Source organism: Myotis brandtii, unplaced genomic scaffold (assembly GCF_000412655.1).
Source record: "Myotis brandtii unplaced genomic scaffold, ASM41265v1 scaffold190, whole genome shotgun sequence".
Taxonomy (NCBI): domain Eukaryota; kingdom Metazoa; phylum Chordata; class Mammalia; order Chiroptera; family Vespertilionidae; genus Myotis; species Myotis brandtii.
The window spans coordinates 5,740,271-5,754,956 of NW_005357076.1; the positions used below are offsets into that span (position 1 = coordinate 5,740,271).

At 40.8% G+C, this 14,686-nt stretch overlaps 1 protein-coding gene across 10 annotated transcripts in view; it reads left to right on the forward strand.

Moving 5' to 3' along the window:
* The window catches only part of ASCC1 (activating signal cointegrator 1 complex subunit 1), a 123,864-nt gene that overhangs the window by 34,048 nt on the left and 75,130 nt on the right, over positions 1-14,686 (forward strand). For all 10 annotated transcript variants that reach the window (XM_014538399.1, XM_014538397.1, XM_014538400.1 and 7 more), the window contains 2 exons: positions 6,678-6,775; positions 9,187-9,365. In XM_014538399.1, coding sequence (XP_014393885.1) covers positions 6,678-6,775; positions 9,187-9,365 — 277 coding nt within the window. The remainder of the gene's footprint in view (positions 1-6,677; positions 6,776-9,186; positions 9,366-14,686) is intronic.

The following is a 14,686-nucleotide window of genomic DNA, read 5'->3' on the forward strand; positions in this document are numbered from 1 at the left end:
GGGGCAGTTGGGGGCGAGAGGGCCGGCAGGCACAGTGGTTAGGGGTGATCAGGCAGGCAGACAAGTGAGCGGTTAGGAGCCAGTGGTCCCGGATTGCAAGAGGGATGTCCGACTGCCGGTTTAGGCCTCATCCCAGGGATTGAGGCCTAAATCAGCAGTCGGACATACCCCGAGGGGTCCCATATTGGAGAGGGTGCAGGCCGGGCTGAGACACACCCTCCCCCCCCCCCCCCACGAAATTTCATGCACCGGGCCACTAGTCTATATGTAAAAGCCTAAGCAGCCATCTGATCATTCGACTGTCCGACCAGTAGCTATGATGTGCAATGACCACCAGGGGGCAGATGCTCAATGCAGGAGCTGCTGAGCTGCAGTGACTTGGCAGCTGTGGTTCTCAGTTTTCTGTGTTGTACCAGATGAATTAGTTCTGTCCAATCTCCTTTATGAGAGATCTACAAATATGGAGTCATATACCATATTTGTAGCTCCAAGAGGCAGTAGTTTCATTTTCATCAACCTTGAGAGTTTTCTGAAATACCTCTTAAGGATGAAATTCTTCTGGAATGTGGCCAAACGGGAAATCAAATGTTAACCCTGGACAGCTCACTTTCCTCTTGGGTCCCAGTGACATTTTCTTCTTCTTTTTTGATTTTGAGAGTATGTTTATTAAAGCTGGGGACTGAAACAAGGAAGGGTTTAGAATAGAAGAAGCCACAGGAGAGAGCCTAGGCAGGGCTGCTTTGGCTCTAGAAACAGAAAAGAAATGAGCCTATGGGGGCTGCTTTGGCTCACTGAGAAGTCAGAGAAAAGGGGGGCCTTAGAGACAGGTCTAGGGAGTTAACCTGGCATGAGCAGCCCCTGCCCATTGCTCCTGTCTTGTGGGGTCCCTTAGAGTTTAGGAGATGCACGCCTGTGGAGGAAGGAAAGAGGGGAGGGAAAAGCATGGGCATGCTCCCAGCAAGGAGAGTGCACTGACATTTTCTTCTAAGAAACATGACTTGAAAAAGTCGTGGCTCAGTTCCTGATAAAATCAATGTAATGTGTTTTATTTAATGTGCATATCTGCTACTGCTAAGATGTGTAAAAATTCCTTAGATTTATGATTCCAACATCATCTTTGAATTCTATGTATTTTAAGAACTCCTGTACCAGGTGAGTTGTGTGTTAGATTAGATATTGATTCTGTTAAATTCAAATTAATAGACAGTATTTACTAGGAAGATTCCTTTTTATGAATCATTTCTGTAGGCTTGTTGGGATCAAGGAAAAATTACCTGGCCAAACTAATTTATAACCAAAGCGTAATGGTGGATTAGATCGGTACTGTGGTTCTCACCCTCAGGTGCACATTAGCATCACCTGGGGAGCTTTTAAAACTCTTGCTATCTGGCTGCACCTCAGACCAATTAAATCAGAATCTGTGGAGCTGGACGCAGGTATCATTAGTTTTTTTTTTAAGAACTCCAGGTGCAGCCAAGATTGAGAACCACTCAATCTGGTAGAATTTCCACTTTTACATTTAATAAAGCAGTCATCCTTTTACCGCCTATCTGTATTATTGTAGTGAATGTTTTAGAGTTTCCATGTAAATCTCTTTTGAGTCTGTCTGTATTTTAATTGGGAGTCTGCCATTATGGGCTTAATGAGGATAGCATGGACTGTCCTGAGCCATGTGCCACTGGGAAGCCCTTTTTATATATGATCCCATTTAATCTTTACAACAACCTTAGGATACTTAGGTGTTATTCACTCCATTTTTTATAAGTGAAGAAATAGGCTTAGAGTGGTTAAGTGACTTGCCCAAGGTTTGTTTGAGTCCAAAGCATCTTTAACTTTCAAATACTTCCCTTTCTAAGGTGCGTAGACAACACTTTGAGCCAGCACTTTTTATGATGGGCTTGTTCACTAACAACATGCTATCAAATAGGGGCCTGGTTGAAAGCACCCCTTACTGACAAGGCCTGTAAAGACAAACCCCTGACAGAGTTGATGTGATAGGATCTCTAGCCCAACACAGAGAAAAACCACATGTAAATTGGGGAATTCTAATCCTCTTCTAAACATCTCGTAATTTTAGAACTGGCTTGCTACCATAGATCTTAATGGGAATAATTGGGTTTGGTTAACCCATGTAAAAACAAATGTACACTCACACCTGTCAGAATGGCTATCATCAGTATATCAATAAACAGCAAGTTTGGTGATTATGTGGAGAAAAGGGAACCCTTGTACACTGTTAGTGGGAATGCAAAATGGTGCAGCCACTGTGGAAAACAGTATGTAGGTTTCTCAAAAAATTAAAAATGGAATTGCCCTGTGACCAAGCAGTTCCACTTCTGGGTATATATCTGAAGAAACCCAAATGCTAATATGCATCCCTATGTTCATTGTAGTTTTATTTACAACTACTGGCCTGGTGCACAAATTCGTGCACATTGAAAGGAAATTAATTAGAAGAAATATTTTAATATCGCTATTCACCCTTTCTCTATAATAGATGTGTCAAACAAATTCACAATCTACAATGACAGATCGAAACACGCGTGCGATTGGCGCCAGCGAGAGCTTTATATGTATCACACATGCATGAGTCAGCTTAGCCTTTTATATACTCCCTCTGTCCCATAATAATAATAGCAGTTGATGAATGTAATTTGTCCCATAATAATAGTAGTAAAAGAAAATAAATATAGGACGCAACATTTATTATCAAAAAACTATGTATCACTGCATGAGTCAGCTTAGCCTTTTATATACTCCCTCTGTCCCATAATAATAATAGCAGTTGATGAATGTAATTTGTCCCATAATAATAGTAGTAAAAGAAAATAAATATAGGACGCAACATTTATTATCAAAAAACTAGATTAAATTAAACAATAAATTAAAAATAGTACTCCTAATTTGTATTTTGAGTGTTCAGATAGTTTCTGGGTTTTTTAATAATTTCGTTACTGCATTTTAAACTTGTAGGTAGGATCCCTTGGCTGCGAAGCTTTGCTTTCCTTATATGCGTGAGCTTAAAATTATTGGAGCCATCGTTCTTCATTGCTTCCAGCATAACTTGTTGAAGTGACAGAAATGTATTATCCAGTATTTTGGGAGAAATATTATCAAAGGCTAGTATGGTGCCTCTTCTGCTAAGAGGAATATGTCTAAGTTTTTCAAGTTTTTCTCCATAATCTTTGCATTTACGTCCACAGTTTTGTTTTTTTTTCAAAGAATCAACGTTAGGATAAGATTCTCCTTGACAATTATTTCCGGAAGCACGTTTCCAAATTCTTGATATGGTCATTCTGTTGCACTTAAATTGTTTTGCAGCTAACGTAATTGCACCTTTCTACAACTTTTTCTTTTGATGCATCAAGAACTGGACAATCGCAACTCAATCTTTGCTTGAAAACTCTCTTTTTTCAATCTTACTTTTACAATGGGTTGATATTCAACTGAAATAAAACAATTGATTTTGATCAGCGGATGAAATTAGAAAAATAGTTATAATTCGTAATAATTAGATTAACCTAAAAATTGAAAGATGTGTCAAAACAAATGACAGATGTCATGAAACATTGATTTTGATTGAAGGCTTCGCAATTTTGCGCTACAACATAACTTACAGCTGCATTCGCCAATAATTCCCGTTTAAATATTCACTTGCTACTATTATTATGGGACAGAGGGCGTATATAGAGCAAACTTGCTTAATTAGACCTGCTTTCTGATTTAGCTAAACTTTTTCCAGCCCAGTGACGCACCCCAACTTCTCTTTCAGGTAATTGTCAGCAACACAGCAGTAAATATCAGAAGCAGATTATTATTGTAGATCACGCTGGGAGAACAAAGGGCAAAATATTTATTGCAGCAGTGTTTGACTATATTCTGCACAGTGAGAAAACCTGAAGTCATTTTCAAGGTCCACCATTTTTTCTTTTCAGTTGGGTCAAGTTTCTAAGCTTTCTAAATCTCTGTTTTCCGGTTAATGAAGGGAAAATAGGATTCCACCGAGTCTCCTGTCTACCTACTCCAGAACTTCTGTGAGGATCAAATGAGATGAGGCCTGTGGAAACGCTTCACAGACATTTGGTTAAAGTGTAAAATGTTTGCAACTGGCTATAAAGCAAGTTGTGTTCCTGGGCTGAAGAAACTTCAAGGAGGCTAGTTGCTAGGGAGAGGAAGCCAGGTGTTGCTACATGACGTCATTACCTGGGGCCCACAGCCACCGTTTCTGGGCTGGGCTGGGCTGGGGGCCTCATTTTGTGCCATGAGGTCTCGTCATTGTCAGTTGCAATTTGGTGGGCTGTTGCTCTGGGGTAGTGGTAGGGCTTGTGTCCCACTTGGGGGAAGCCAGGTGTTGCTTTGTGGGTGCCAGGTCCGTGCTGCTGTTTCTCTGTAAATGGCCAGTGCACGTCACGGCAGCTCCTGCGTTGAGTGTCTGCCCCCTGATGGTCAGTGCGGATGGTTGGATACTTAGCATATTAGCTTTTTATATATATAGAAGATAGATAGCCAAGATATGGAAGCAACCCAAGTGCCCATCAATGGATGAGTGGATAAAAAAGCTGTGGTACAGCCCTAGCCGGTTTGGCTCAGTGGATAGAGCGTCGGCCTGCGGACTGAAGGGTCCCAGGTTCGATTCTGGCCAAGGGCACATGCCCTGGTTGTGGGCTTGATCCCCAGTAGGGGGCGTGCAGGAGGCAGCCGATCAATGATTCTCTCTCATCATTGATGTTTCTATCGCTCCCTCTCCCTTCCTCTCTGAAATCAATAAAGAAATATATATATTTTTAAAAAGCTGTGGTACATATATACAATGGAATATTACTCAGCTATAAAAAAGACTTAATTAAATCTTACCATTTTCAACAGCATGGGTATTATGCTAAGTGAACTAAGTCAGAGAAAGACAAATACCATATGATTTCACTTATATGTGGAATCTAAAGCAGCGGTTGCCAACCTTTTGGACCTCATGAACCACCAGTGGTCTGTGGACCACTGGTTGGCGACCATTGCTTCAAAGGTTTCCTTAAACCAGGGGTCGCCAACCTTTTGGATCTCACAGACCACCAGTGGTCCACCGACCACTGGTTGGCGACCGCTGATCTAAAGAACAAAATAAAGGAAAAAATAAAGAAATAGACTTATAGATACTGATGGTTGCCAGAGGGGAAGGGAGTTGGGGGGTTGGATGAAAAGGTGAAGGGATTAAGAAGTACAAATTGGTAGTTATGAAATAGTAATGGGGATGTAAAGTACAATGTAGGAAATATAGTCAATAATATTGTATTAACTATGTGTGGTGCCAGGTGGGTTCTTGAAATATTAGGGGATCACTGTGTAAAGTATATGAGCGTCTAGCCACTATGCTGCACACCTGAAACGAATATAAAATAATATTGAAAAAAATTAAAGCAAATGGACAGTTTTAGACATAGTCACTCATGCTACTGGGTACTGTATTAAAGTCATAGAAGCCAAAATACTGTTGATGATGGGGGAGTTTTTCTCTTAACTTTATAGTCCAGTGATGGTCTCTTAATGCTTTATAGGTACTGAAACTTCTCTCCTGGGATCCAGTAGTCTTATTCACTGTAACAAATCTAATTATTATGGGTTCCAGAAGATAACTTTGGAATGTCAGAATTATTTATACTAGGAGTGCTAGGCAAGTAGTGTAAATGAATCTATAGATAATCAGGTGGAGTAGGTGAAAGATATTAGGGAGTGATGGGATTCATGATGAGCTCATGTTCCATTTTTAGGGATGAGAATAGGCTTCAGTCTGTTGTTGTCATATCTTCTAATTTATCTATAGAACCTGAAAATCTAAATTTAGGTGAAATTTCCAAATTTTTAGGTAAACTCTCCCAAATAAAACATGTCTATGTGAATTCAGCCTCCTGAGGTTTACCTGTTTATCCTCTGTGCTTTTGAATCCATCCTGAATGGTGGATGCTACTCTTTGCTAAGCTCTTTACCCTTATTTAATTAATTAAGGACAGTTCCCTTAGGATGAATTCATAATGTAGTTAACTTGTACTCCAAAAGGACAAGGCTCTCCCCCCTCAAACTGTAGTCCCATTGGTTGCTGGAATTGCCTTTGAGACTATGTCAGCTTTCCTTTCAGTCAAGTGCAGACTCAGATTTTAATGTAATTTTAAGAAGCAAACAGGTGTTAGGCATAGTTATTATTCCTTTACATTGAATTTGGCTGTAGGACATCCTTTTGTCAATGAGTGTAATGCTGTATGTTCTGTAAAGCTATATGACTTGTTCCAGGCCAGTGTGGCTCAGTGGTTGAGCATCAATCCATGAACTAAGATGTCACCAATTCAATTCCTGTCAGGGCACAGGCCTGGGTTATGGGCTCAATCCCTAGTAGGGGGTATGCAGGAGGCAGCCAGTCAATGTTTCTCTCTCACTGATGTTTCTCTCTCTCTCTTTTCCTCTTCCTTTATCTCTCTCTAAAATTAAAACAAAACAAAACAATACAAAAAAACACCCACAAAACCAAAACAAAACCATATGACTTGTAAGTTCCTCTACATTTATTGAGCTTTCACTGAAGCACTTTTCTGTAATGGAGTATCTCTGGTGATTTAAACATGATGGAATTCTTTATTGGTACATTTTTGCCCAATCTCCTTCCAGTAATTAATTTTTTCTTTATATTATAGACATATAGTTGGAAAGAGAGGGGACACTAAGAAGAAACTAGAGGTGGAGACCAAAACTTCTATTAGTATTCCTAAGCCTGGACAAGAAGGAGAAATTGGTGAGACCCAGTGTATACGTTATATTTGCAATCATTTTTGTATGTGTATGGAATAATGTAACCCAACTGAGGTGTTTAGTGACTATATTCGTTATGAGGTTCTGTAGCTATTGGCCTTTTTGTGATTTATCAGTATCAATCTACCAAATGGGGAAAGATGTAATTATACCACCTTATCTTGATTGAATACCTGGGCCTTCATTTTATACTTTACCTGGCACTGATGGGATAAAGCTTCCAGATTTCATTGTGATTTGATTTATTGTATGCTTTAGTAGCTTGAAATGGAGTGTGTGAATTGTTTCAAGTTAGAATTAGAGAAAACCAATGAGACCTGCAAATTTGAAATAAAGTCCAGCCCTTTCCATAAGTGTTTGCTTGTTTTTACCTTGCTTTGTAGACTCTGAGTAGTGATTAAAATGCCAGCGTGATTCAAATAACTGCTCAGGTGAGGAAAAATAGTTTGGTAATATAAAAAAAGTCAGAAAATGTCTGTACCAAACATCAGTGTGAACCAAGGGCAACAGCTTTGAGTGAAGGTCAGTGTGGGGACAAATTTTTAAAAAATTCATCCTAAAACTATAGGACTTCTAAAAAATAACTAAGTTCAGCAACCTTCAATAATCTATTTTCCATTAACACCCACAGATTGTATTGTTTTAGGAGAAAAAAATTCAAGTACTCTTCTTATTTTGTGCTATGTAAGAATAATCACTGTGACAGATAAGTAACAGTTGACTTTAGAGCAGTGCTGTCCAAAAGAACTTCCTGTGATGATGGTATGTTCTATGTCTGCCCTGTCCAGCACAGGAGCCACTGGCACATGTGACAGTGAGTACTTGAAATGTGGCTAGTGTGACTGAGGAACTGAATTTGTAGTTCTATTTAATTCTAATTCATTTAACCTCTAGTTTAACTAGCTGCATGTGGACTCCTGTATTGGACAGCACAGTACTAGAGTTTTCCCCAGCATCTTGTAACTTCAGTAAACTCCAGCCTAAGAACTTCAATGACATTTATAAAGGACTTTTTAAAAATAAACATTCAGTTCATTAGAATTACAAATAAAGCCATGGCTGGTTTGGCTTAGTGGTTAGGGCATTGGCCCACACTCTGAACGGTTGAGGGTTTGATTCCCAGTCAAGGGCTTGTACCTGGGTTGCAGGTTCAATTCCTGGCCCTGGTCAGGGCTTGTGTGGGGGGCAGCCAATCCATGTGTTTCTCTCACATCGAAGTTTCTTTCTCTCTCCTCGGCCCTCCTTCCCTTCCTCTCTCTCTAAAAATCAATGGAAAAAATATTGTTGGGTGAGGGTTAACAACAACAAAAAAAAGACTTACAAATAAAAAACTTAGGTCTTTCCTTAAGCTTTAAAGTTCAAGTTACAAATATTGAAATATTTTATAATTGCATTTAAGCTTATTTATCTATTTTCCCCCCCTAATTTTATAATTACTGTATGCTTTAAACATGGAAACTTGCAGAAATTATATACTGGTATAAAGGGAAATCTTTTATAATAGGAAACCCAGACCTAATCACCATTGACAGTTGAATATGTTCCCCATTTTTGCTATCCTATAGTAATACATAAATAATTTTTATTTTATTTTTAAAAATATATTTGTATTGATTTCAGAGAGGAAGGAAGAGTGAGAGAGAGATAGAAACATCAATGATGAGAGAGAATCATTGATTGGCTGCCTCCTGCGCGCCCCCCTACTGGGGATTGAGCCTGCAACCCAGGCATGTGCCCTTGACTAGAATTGAACCCTGGACCCTTTGGTCTATAGGTCGACGCTTTATCCACTGAGCCAAACTGGCTAGGCTGGGTTTCTATGTAGGTGTGGGAATTGCTGAGTCATATGGTAATTCCTTTTTAACTTTAAAAAATATATATTTTTTTTATTGATTTAAGAGAGGAAGAGAGAGAGAAATATCAAGGATGAGAGAGAATCATTCATTGGCTGCCTCCTGCATGCCCCCTACTGGGGATCAAGCCCCTAAACCAGGCTTGGGAATTGAAGCATGGCCACCTGGTTCATAGGTCGAAGCTCAACTGCTGAGCCTACACTGCCAGGCCCTTTTTAACTTTTTAAGGAACTGCCAAACTTTTTCATAGCAGCTGCACCATTTTACATTTCCACCAACAAAGTATGAGGGTTTGCTTTGTAACTTTTGCTTTGTAGCTCATTTTTCTAGTTCATCAGCTGGTCTTTAAGGATTTTTTGTTTTAAGACCTCATCTGCTTAGATTGAATTCATTTTAAGTTTCTTACTCTTGATTCTGTCCGCTGTTTAGAATTATGTACACATTCAGCAGCTCCCCACATATGACAGTATCAGGAGGTCGCCTATCTTACAAGCATTTGATGGTCCTTGAGTAGGTTAATCGTATATTTTTTTGTTTGCAGTAATCACTGGCCAGCATCGAAGTGGTGTGATTTCAGCCCGAACTCGGATTGATGTTCTTTTGCTCACTTTTAGAAGAAAGCAGCCCTTCACTCACTTTCTTTCCTTTTTCCTCAATGAAGCTGAGGTTCAGGAACGATTCCTGAAGTTCCAGGAGGAAGTACTAGAGAAGTGCTCCATGGTAAGTAGCAAACTAAACAAATCAAAAAGTTTAAAAGAAAAATGAAGAGTACAGATATGGTTCATAATTGAAACAGTAGATACAAATTTCTTCTACCAAAAAGGTAACCATTTCTGGTGGTTTCTTTTAATTCTAAGCTGAAAACAAAACAAAACAAAACTGTAGAAATATCAGCACATAAGTGTCTATATATTATTGAAATATTCTTTAAAAATTCTAAGACACAAAAGGATCATCTTAATATACATACTATCCTGCACCTTATGGATGGCAATGTTAATGAGATGTCATTATCTGTAGATCTTCCACCTCTGGACAGTCATGGCTTATTTGGGGTTAGTAACAAAAAACAATTTGCATGTGGAATTTTTATACTTACACTAGAGGCCTGGTGCACGAATTCGTGCACAGGTGGGGTCCCTTGGGGTGGCCTGTGGAGATCAGGCTCCAGCTCATGTTCCCAGCCTTGCAGTCCCGCCTGGCACCCTGCTGTGGCCTGGCACCATCCCTTCACCTGCTCCATCATCCTGCCTGCAGGGCGATCGATTAGGTCCAGGCCCCTGCTGCCACCGCTACTGGTTACTGTCTGCAGGACGGTGTGGGCCGCCCAGCTCCCTCAGCACCTAGCTGGGCAGCGGCCCCGCCCCCCACTGCCACCGCTGGTGCTTGCAGTCCCGCCTGGCACCCTGCTGTGGCCTGGCACCATCCCTTCACCTGCTCCATCATCCTGCCTGCAGGGCGATCGATTAGGTCCAGGCCCCTGCTGCCACCGCTACTGGTTACTGTCTGCAGGACGGTGTGGGCCGCCCAGCTCCCTCAGCACCTAGCTGGGCAGCGGCCCCGCCCCCCACTGCCACCGCTGGTGCTGCGGTTCCGCCATCCCGCCACGGTCCCACTCTGCCGTGGTCTCGCTCTCGGGGCCCATCAGGGCCGGCAGCGCCTCCACTGCCGCTCGCTGCCAGCACCGTGTTGCTGACGCCCACCATGTTCCGTGCTGCCCCCTGGTGGTCAGTGCACGTCATAGCAAGTGGTCGAACTTCCGGTTTCTTGGTTGAACTCCCGGTTGAACCACTGCCTGAGGGGACAATTTGCATATTAAGCTTTTATTATATAGGATAACAGTGAAATGCTTGTAACCAAGATAATAGCAGATAATTTAGATTACAAAATAAGTGTTTTTTTAAATCCTCACCTGATAATATGTTTTTATTGATTTTTAGAGAGAGATGAAGGGAGAGAAAGATGTGAGGGGATGAGAGGGAGAGAGAGAAAAACACCTATGTGAGAGAGAAACATGGATTGGTTGCTTCCCTTACCCACTCTGACTGGGAATCGAACCCACAACCTTTCGGTGTACAGGATGAAACTCCAATCAACTGAGCCACCTGGCCAGGCAGAAAATACATTTTAAAACTCCTTTTGTATATACTTTTAGGTAATTTAAAGAAATATTATTGATTTTTAAAATAATTATGAAAGTAATGTATATTTATTATAGAAAATTTAGAAAATACAGAAAGGGTTAATAAAAAGTCACACATGGCCCTCGCTGGTTTGGCTCAGTGGATAGAGCGTCGGCCTGTGGACCAAAAGGTCTCGGGTTTGATTCTGATCCAGGGCATGTATCTTAGTTGCAGGCACCTACCTGGCCTGGACTCTGGTTGGGGCTTGTGCAAGAGGCAACCAATTGATGTGTTTCTCTCACATCAATATTTCTCTCTGTCTTTCCCTCTCTCTTCCACTCTCCCTAAAAATCAATGGAACAATATCCTTGAGTGCGGATTAACAAACAAAACAAAAGTCACCCATGACCTCACCATTGGGAGATAATGTTTTGGTATATTTGTGTGTGCATGTGTGCACACATACATTTAAAAAATAATATGTGTCTTGTATATGGTTTTATATACTGTTTTCTTTGAAATTAAACATTATACCATGATCTAGTCCTATATAATAAAAGCCTAATATGTTAAGTGTCCCATTGTCCAGTTGGCCATTCAACCAATCAAAGCATAATATGCTAATGATATGCTAAGGCCATTCAACTGCTCGCTATGATGTGCACTCACCACCAGGGGGCAGATAGTCAATTGGTCAACCAGTCGCTATGATGTGCACTGACCACTAGGGGGCAGATGCTCTGACTGGTAGGTTAGCTTGCTGGTGGGGTCCAGCCATTTGGGACTGAGTGAGACAGGCCGGACACACCCTGGAATCCTTCATGGTCCCTCCCTGGCTGGCCAACCTGCGGAGTTTCTTCCCAGCCCTGATCATGCACCGGTGGGGTCCCTCGGCCTGGCCTGTGCCCTCTCGCAATCTGGGCTGAGGGACCCCACCCCCCACCCCACCACGCTGAGTGCACAGATTTCGTGCACCAGGCCTCTAGTACAGTATAATCCCAGCAGTGATGTCTCATCATATTCACAGGTTCCACCCACAATCAAAGGAGAGAGGATTATATAAAAGTGAGGGTCACTGAGGGTCATTCTGTCTACCACAGCCATTAATTTTCACTTTTAAACATTGTCGTGAAGGTCACATTTTTAATACAACAGACAAGTTTTCTATTCCCAGGTCTTATCCTGTCCTTCCCTCACTCTTCCTTGAACTTCTCTTTTCTTCCTTTAAAATAGTTGGCCTCTTTTCTCTATTTGGTAGCATTCTTGTCTTTGACCTCACCCTTGATGCTCCAAAGTAATGTAAATTTACCTTTTAGGACAGCATTTCCTGAAATCACCTTCCTTTGTGCTGATCAATTATATAAGAAATGTTGTTTGACTGCAGACATTATCACCATCATCCCTGGGCTTCTGCTCCCTAAGCTTGAGCATTTAATGTAGGGTTTAGCTGCTCAGAGGCATCAGCAAGGTATTTCTCATCTATGTGATCTGCAGATAAACTGCACCTTATTTTTTCACTGTCCTCTCTTTCATTAAGATTCAAAGATGTCTCACTGTCTGCAAGTTCAAGAAGTATATTAAAACCTTGTCTATCTCTCCATCATTCTATAGCTAGTAATGCTGCTGTAATTCCATTTTATCTCACAGCAGGGTTCAGTAGAAAGTGCATCAGTAATGAAAAACAGTAATTCAAAGCTGTGTTTGGTGGAGCATTCTGAAGGCTTCTAGATTTGTCTAAAGCTACAGGGGATTTCTCAGGCTGCCTGGAGAATCCAAATAGGTTATAGCTTCAGAAACTACATAGTTCTGCTTATATTGTATGTGAAGGCTAACACTACACAGAAATGGCTAATGGATCTGGGGTTTCCCCTCAGTTAGGATTAGTTTTTTCTTCACTTAGTATTATTCACTGAAGAAAATTTATCTATAAAAGCTTTAGTGTATAATTTAGGATTCTTCATGTGTAAGGGGAGTTCTGAGATTTATAATTATCTTATGAATTACTTTAGAGTGAAGATGGGATAGTTGTCTTTGGTTGTAAGAAAAGTTGTAAATTGAATTCTGATGTTGGGTAGGATAGTAGAAAATGACCAGACATATATTGCACCATTTGGATGCAGAGAGTTGTGAACAAGTGTTTATCTTTTATTCATTCATTCACTGTTTATTAAATGTATATCATTTGCCAGACTATGTATTATGCACTAACAATGTACTCTACCCTTATGGATCCCATGCTCTGGGAAGAAGTAGCGTTCTTACAGAAATAGTTACGGTCTGTGTGCTATTAGAGGGGCGAACAGTGGGTACCCAGGGGAGAGGGTCTGCAGTGGTCGGAAAAGGCTCCATAAAGAAGGTGACACTTGCCCTAGCCGGTTTGGCTCAGTGGGTAGAGCACCAGCCTGCGGACTCAAGGGTCCCAGGTTCAATTCTGGTCAAGGGCATGTACGTTGGTTGCTGGCACATCCCCAGTAGGGAGTGTGCAGGAGGTAGCTGATCAATGTTTCTCTCTCATCGATGTTTCTAACTCTCTATCCCTCTCCCTTCCTCTCTGTAAAAAATCAATAAAATATATTTTTTAAAAAAGAAAAAAAAAAGAAGGTGACACTTGAAGAGAGTCTTGAAAGAAAGAGTTGCCAGGCTGGCAAGGAGCAAACGAGCATTTTGGGCAGAGGAAATGGCACTTGCCAGGAATGCAAGTGTTCTAGTCCACTATGTTCAGGGGAGAGTGAGGAGTTTGCAAGACTAAAGCCTAGAAAGTGGGTAGGGTATGGTAGGGAAGAGGTAGGAGTTAAGAGCAGAAAGGCAAATGGTATCCACCTGGTTGTCAATGGTCTTGTGTGAGTTTTGGGTTTTGAATGTACTTTATAGGTAGTCAGGAATTATGAAAGAGTTTATGTAGAGACTAATGTGATTAATTTAGCATAGAAAAATCCTGAAGGCAGTGTGGAGGATGGATTGAGAGTTAAGGAGTGAGGTACGAGAGGCAGCTACCAGTTAGACTATTAACACAGTCTGTTGGAAAAAAGGCTAGGGTCTGTGGCATATTTAGGAGGGGATATATTCCAGAGATGTTTGAGAGGTTTTCTCTAATGTGGGGATAACAATAGTACCTACCTTTAATGTTGATACAAAGAGTAAATGAATTAATATGTAAGATGTTTAGAGCGTTACATGGCACATAGCTAGTACTGTATGTGTTAGCTGTTGTAATACCACCGATTACTATATGGGACAGGGGGGAAAGTGGCATCAAGAAGAGGCGGAGGGTCTGGTTGGAACAGAGCTGTACCATTAACCTATCACAAATGTTTGAGTGATTAGTGCCTATCTTTGGAAATAAGTATAGATTGGTAGATGGATTGCTAACTAGTGCTTACAAGTAACTTATGGAGGAATAGTTGAGCTTTTAGAAGTAGACTTAATTATTCATTGTGCTCATCAAAGGTAAGAGGGATGCATCTTTTACTGAAGGGGAGATGCTCTTCGCTCGTTTTTAATGGTAAGGATATGTAGACAATGAATTCTTTTTTATGGTCAGTATAAAAATACTTTTTTTCTTGTTCGTTTTAAAACCTGCTGTTTGAATATTTGTCCTTTGTTTTTAAGAGCCTTTCCACTTTCACGTAATTATGTCTGGATAGAATTGATAAGCCAGAACAATCAAAACCCTGTTTTCTGAAGTTTATTTAACACAATAAGGTATTTTATTAATAACACTAATACAAGCTCAAATCAAAGTCAGCTTTTGTGAACACTCTTAAAGAATAATAGAAGTGACTCATCAGAGCCTAATTCCGCACTCCAGTGATGTTGATGGAAGAGCAAAGATGGTTTAGAGTGTTGCATAGTCATATAAAAAGCTAGAAGAGGGAAAAGCCTGTATTTATCCCATTTTACTGTGTTCCAGAGGCTTCA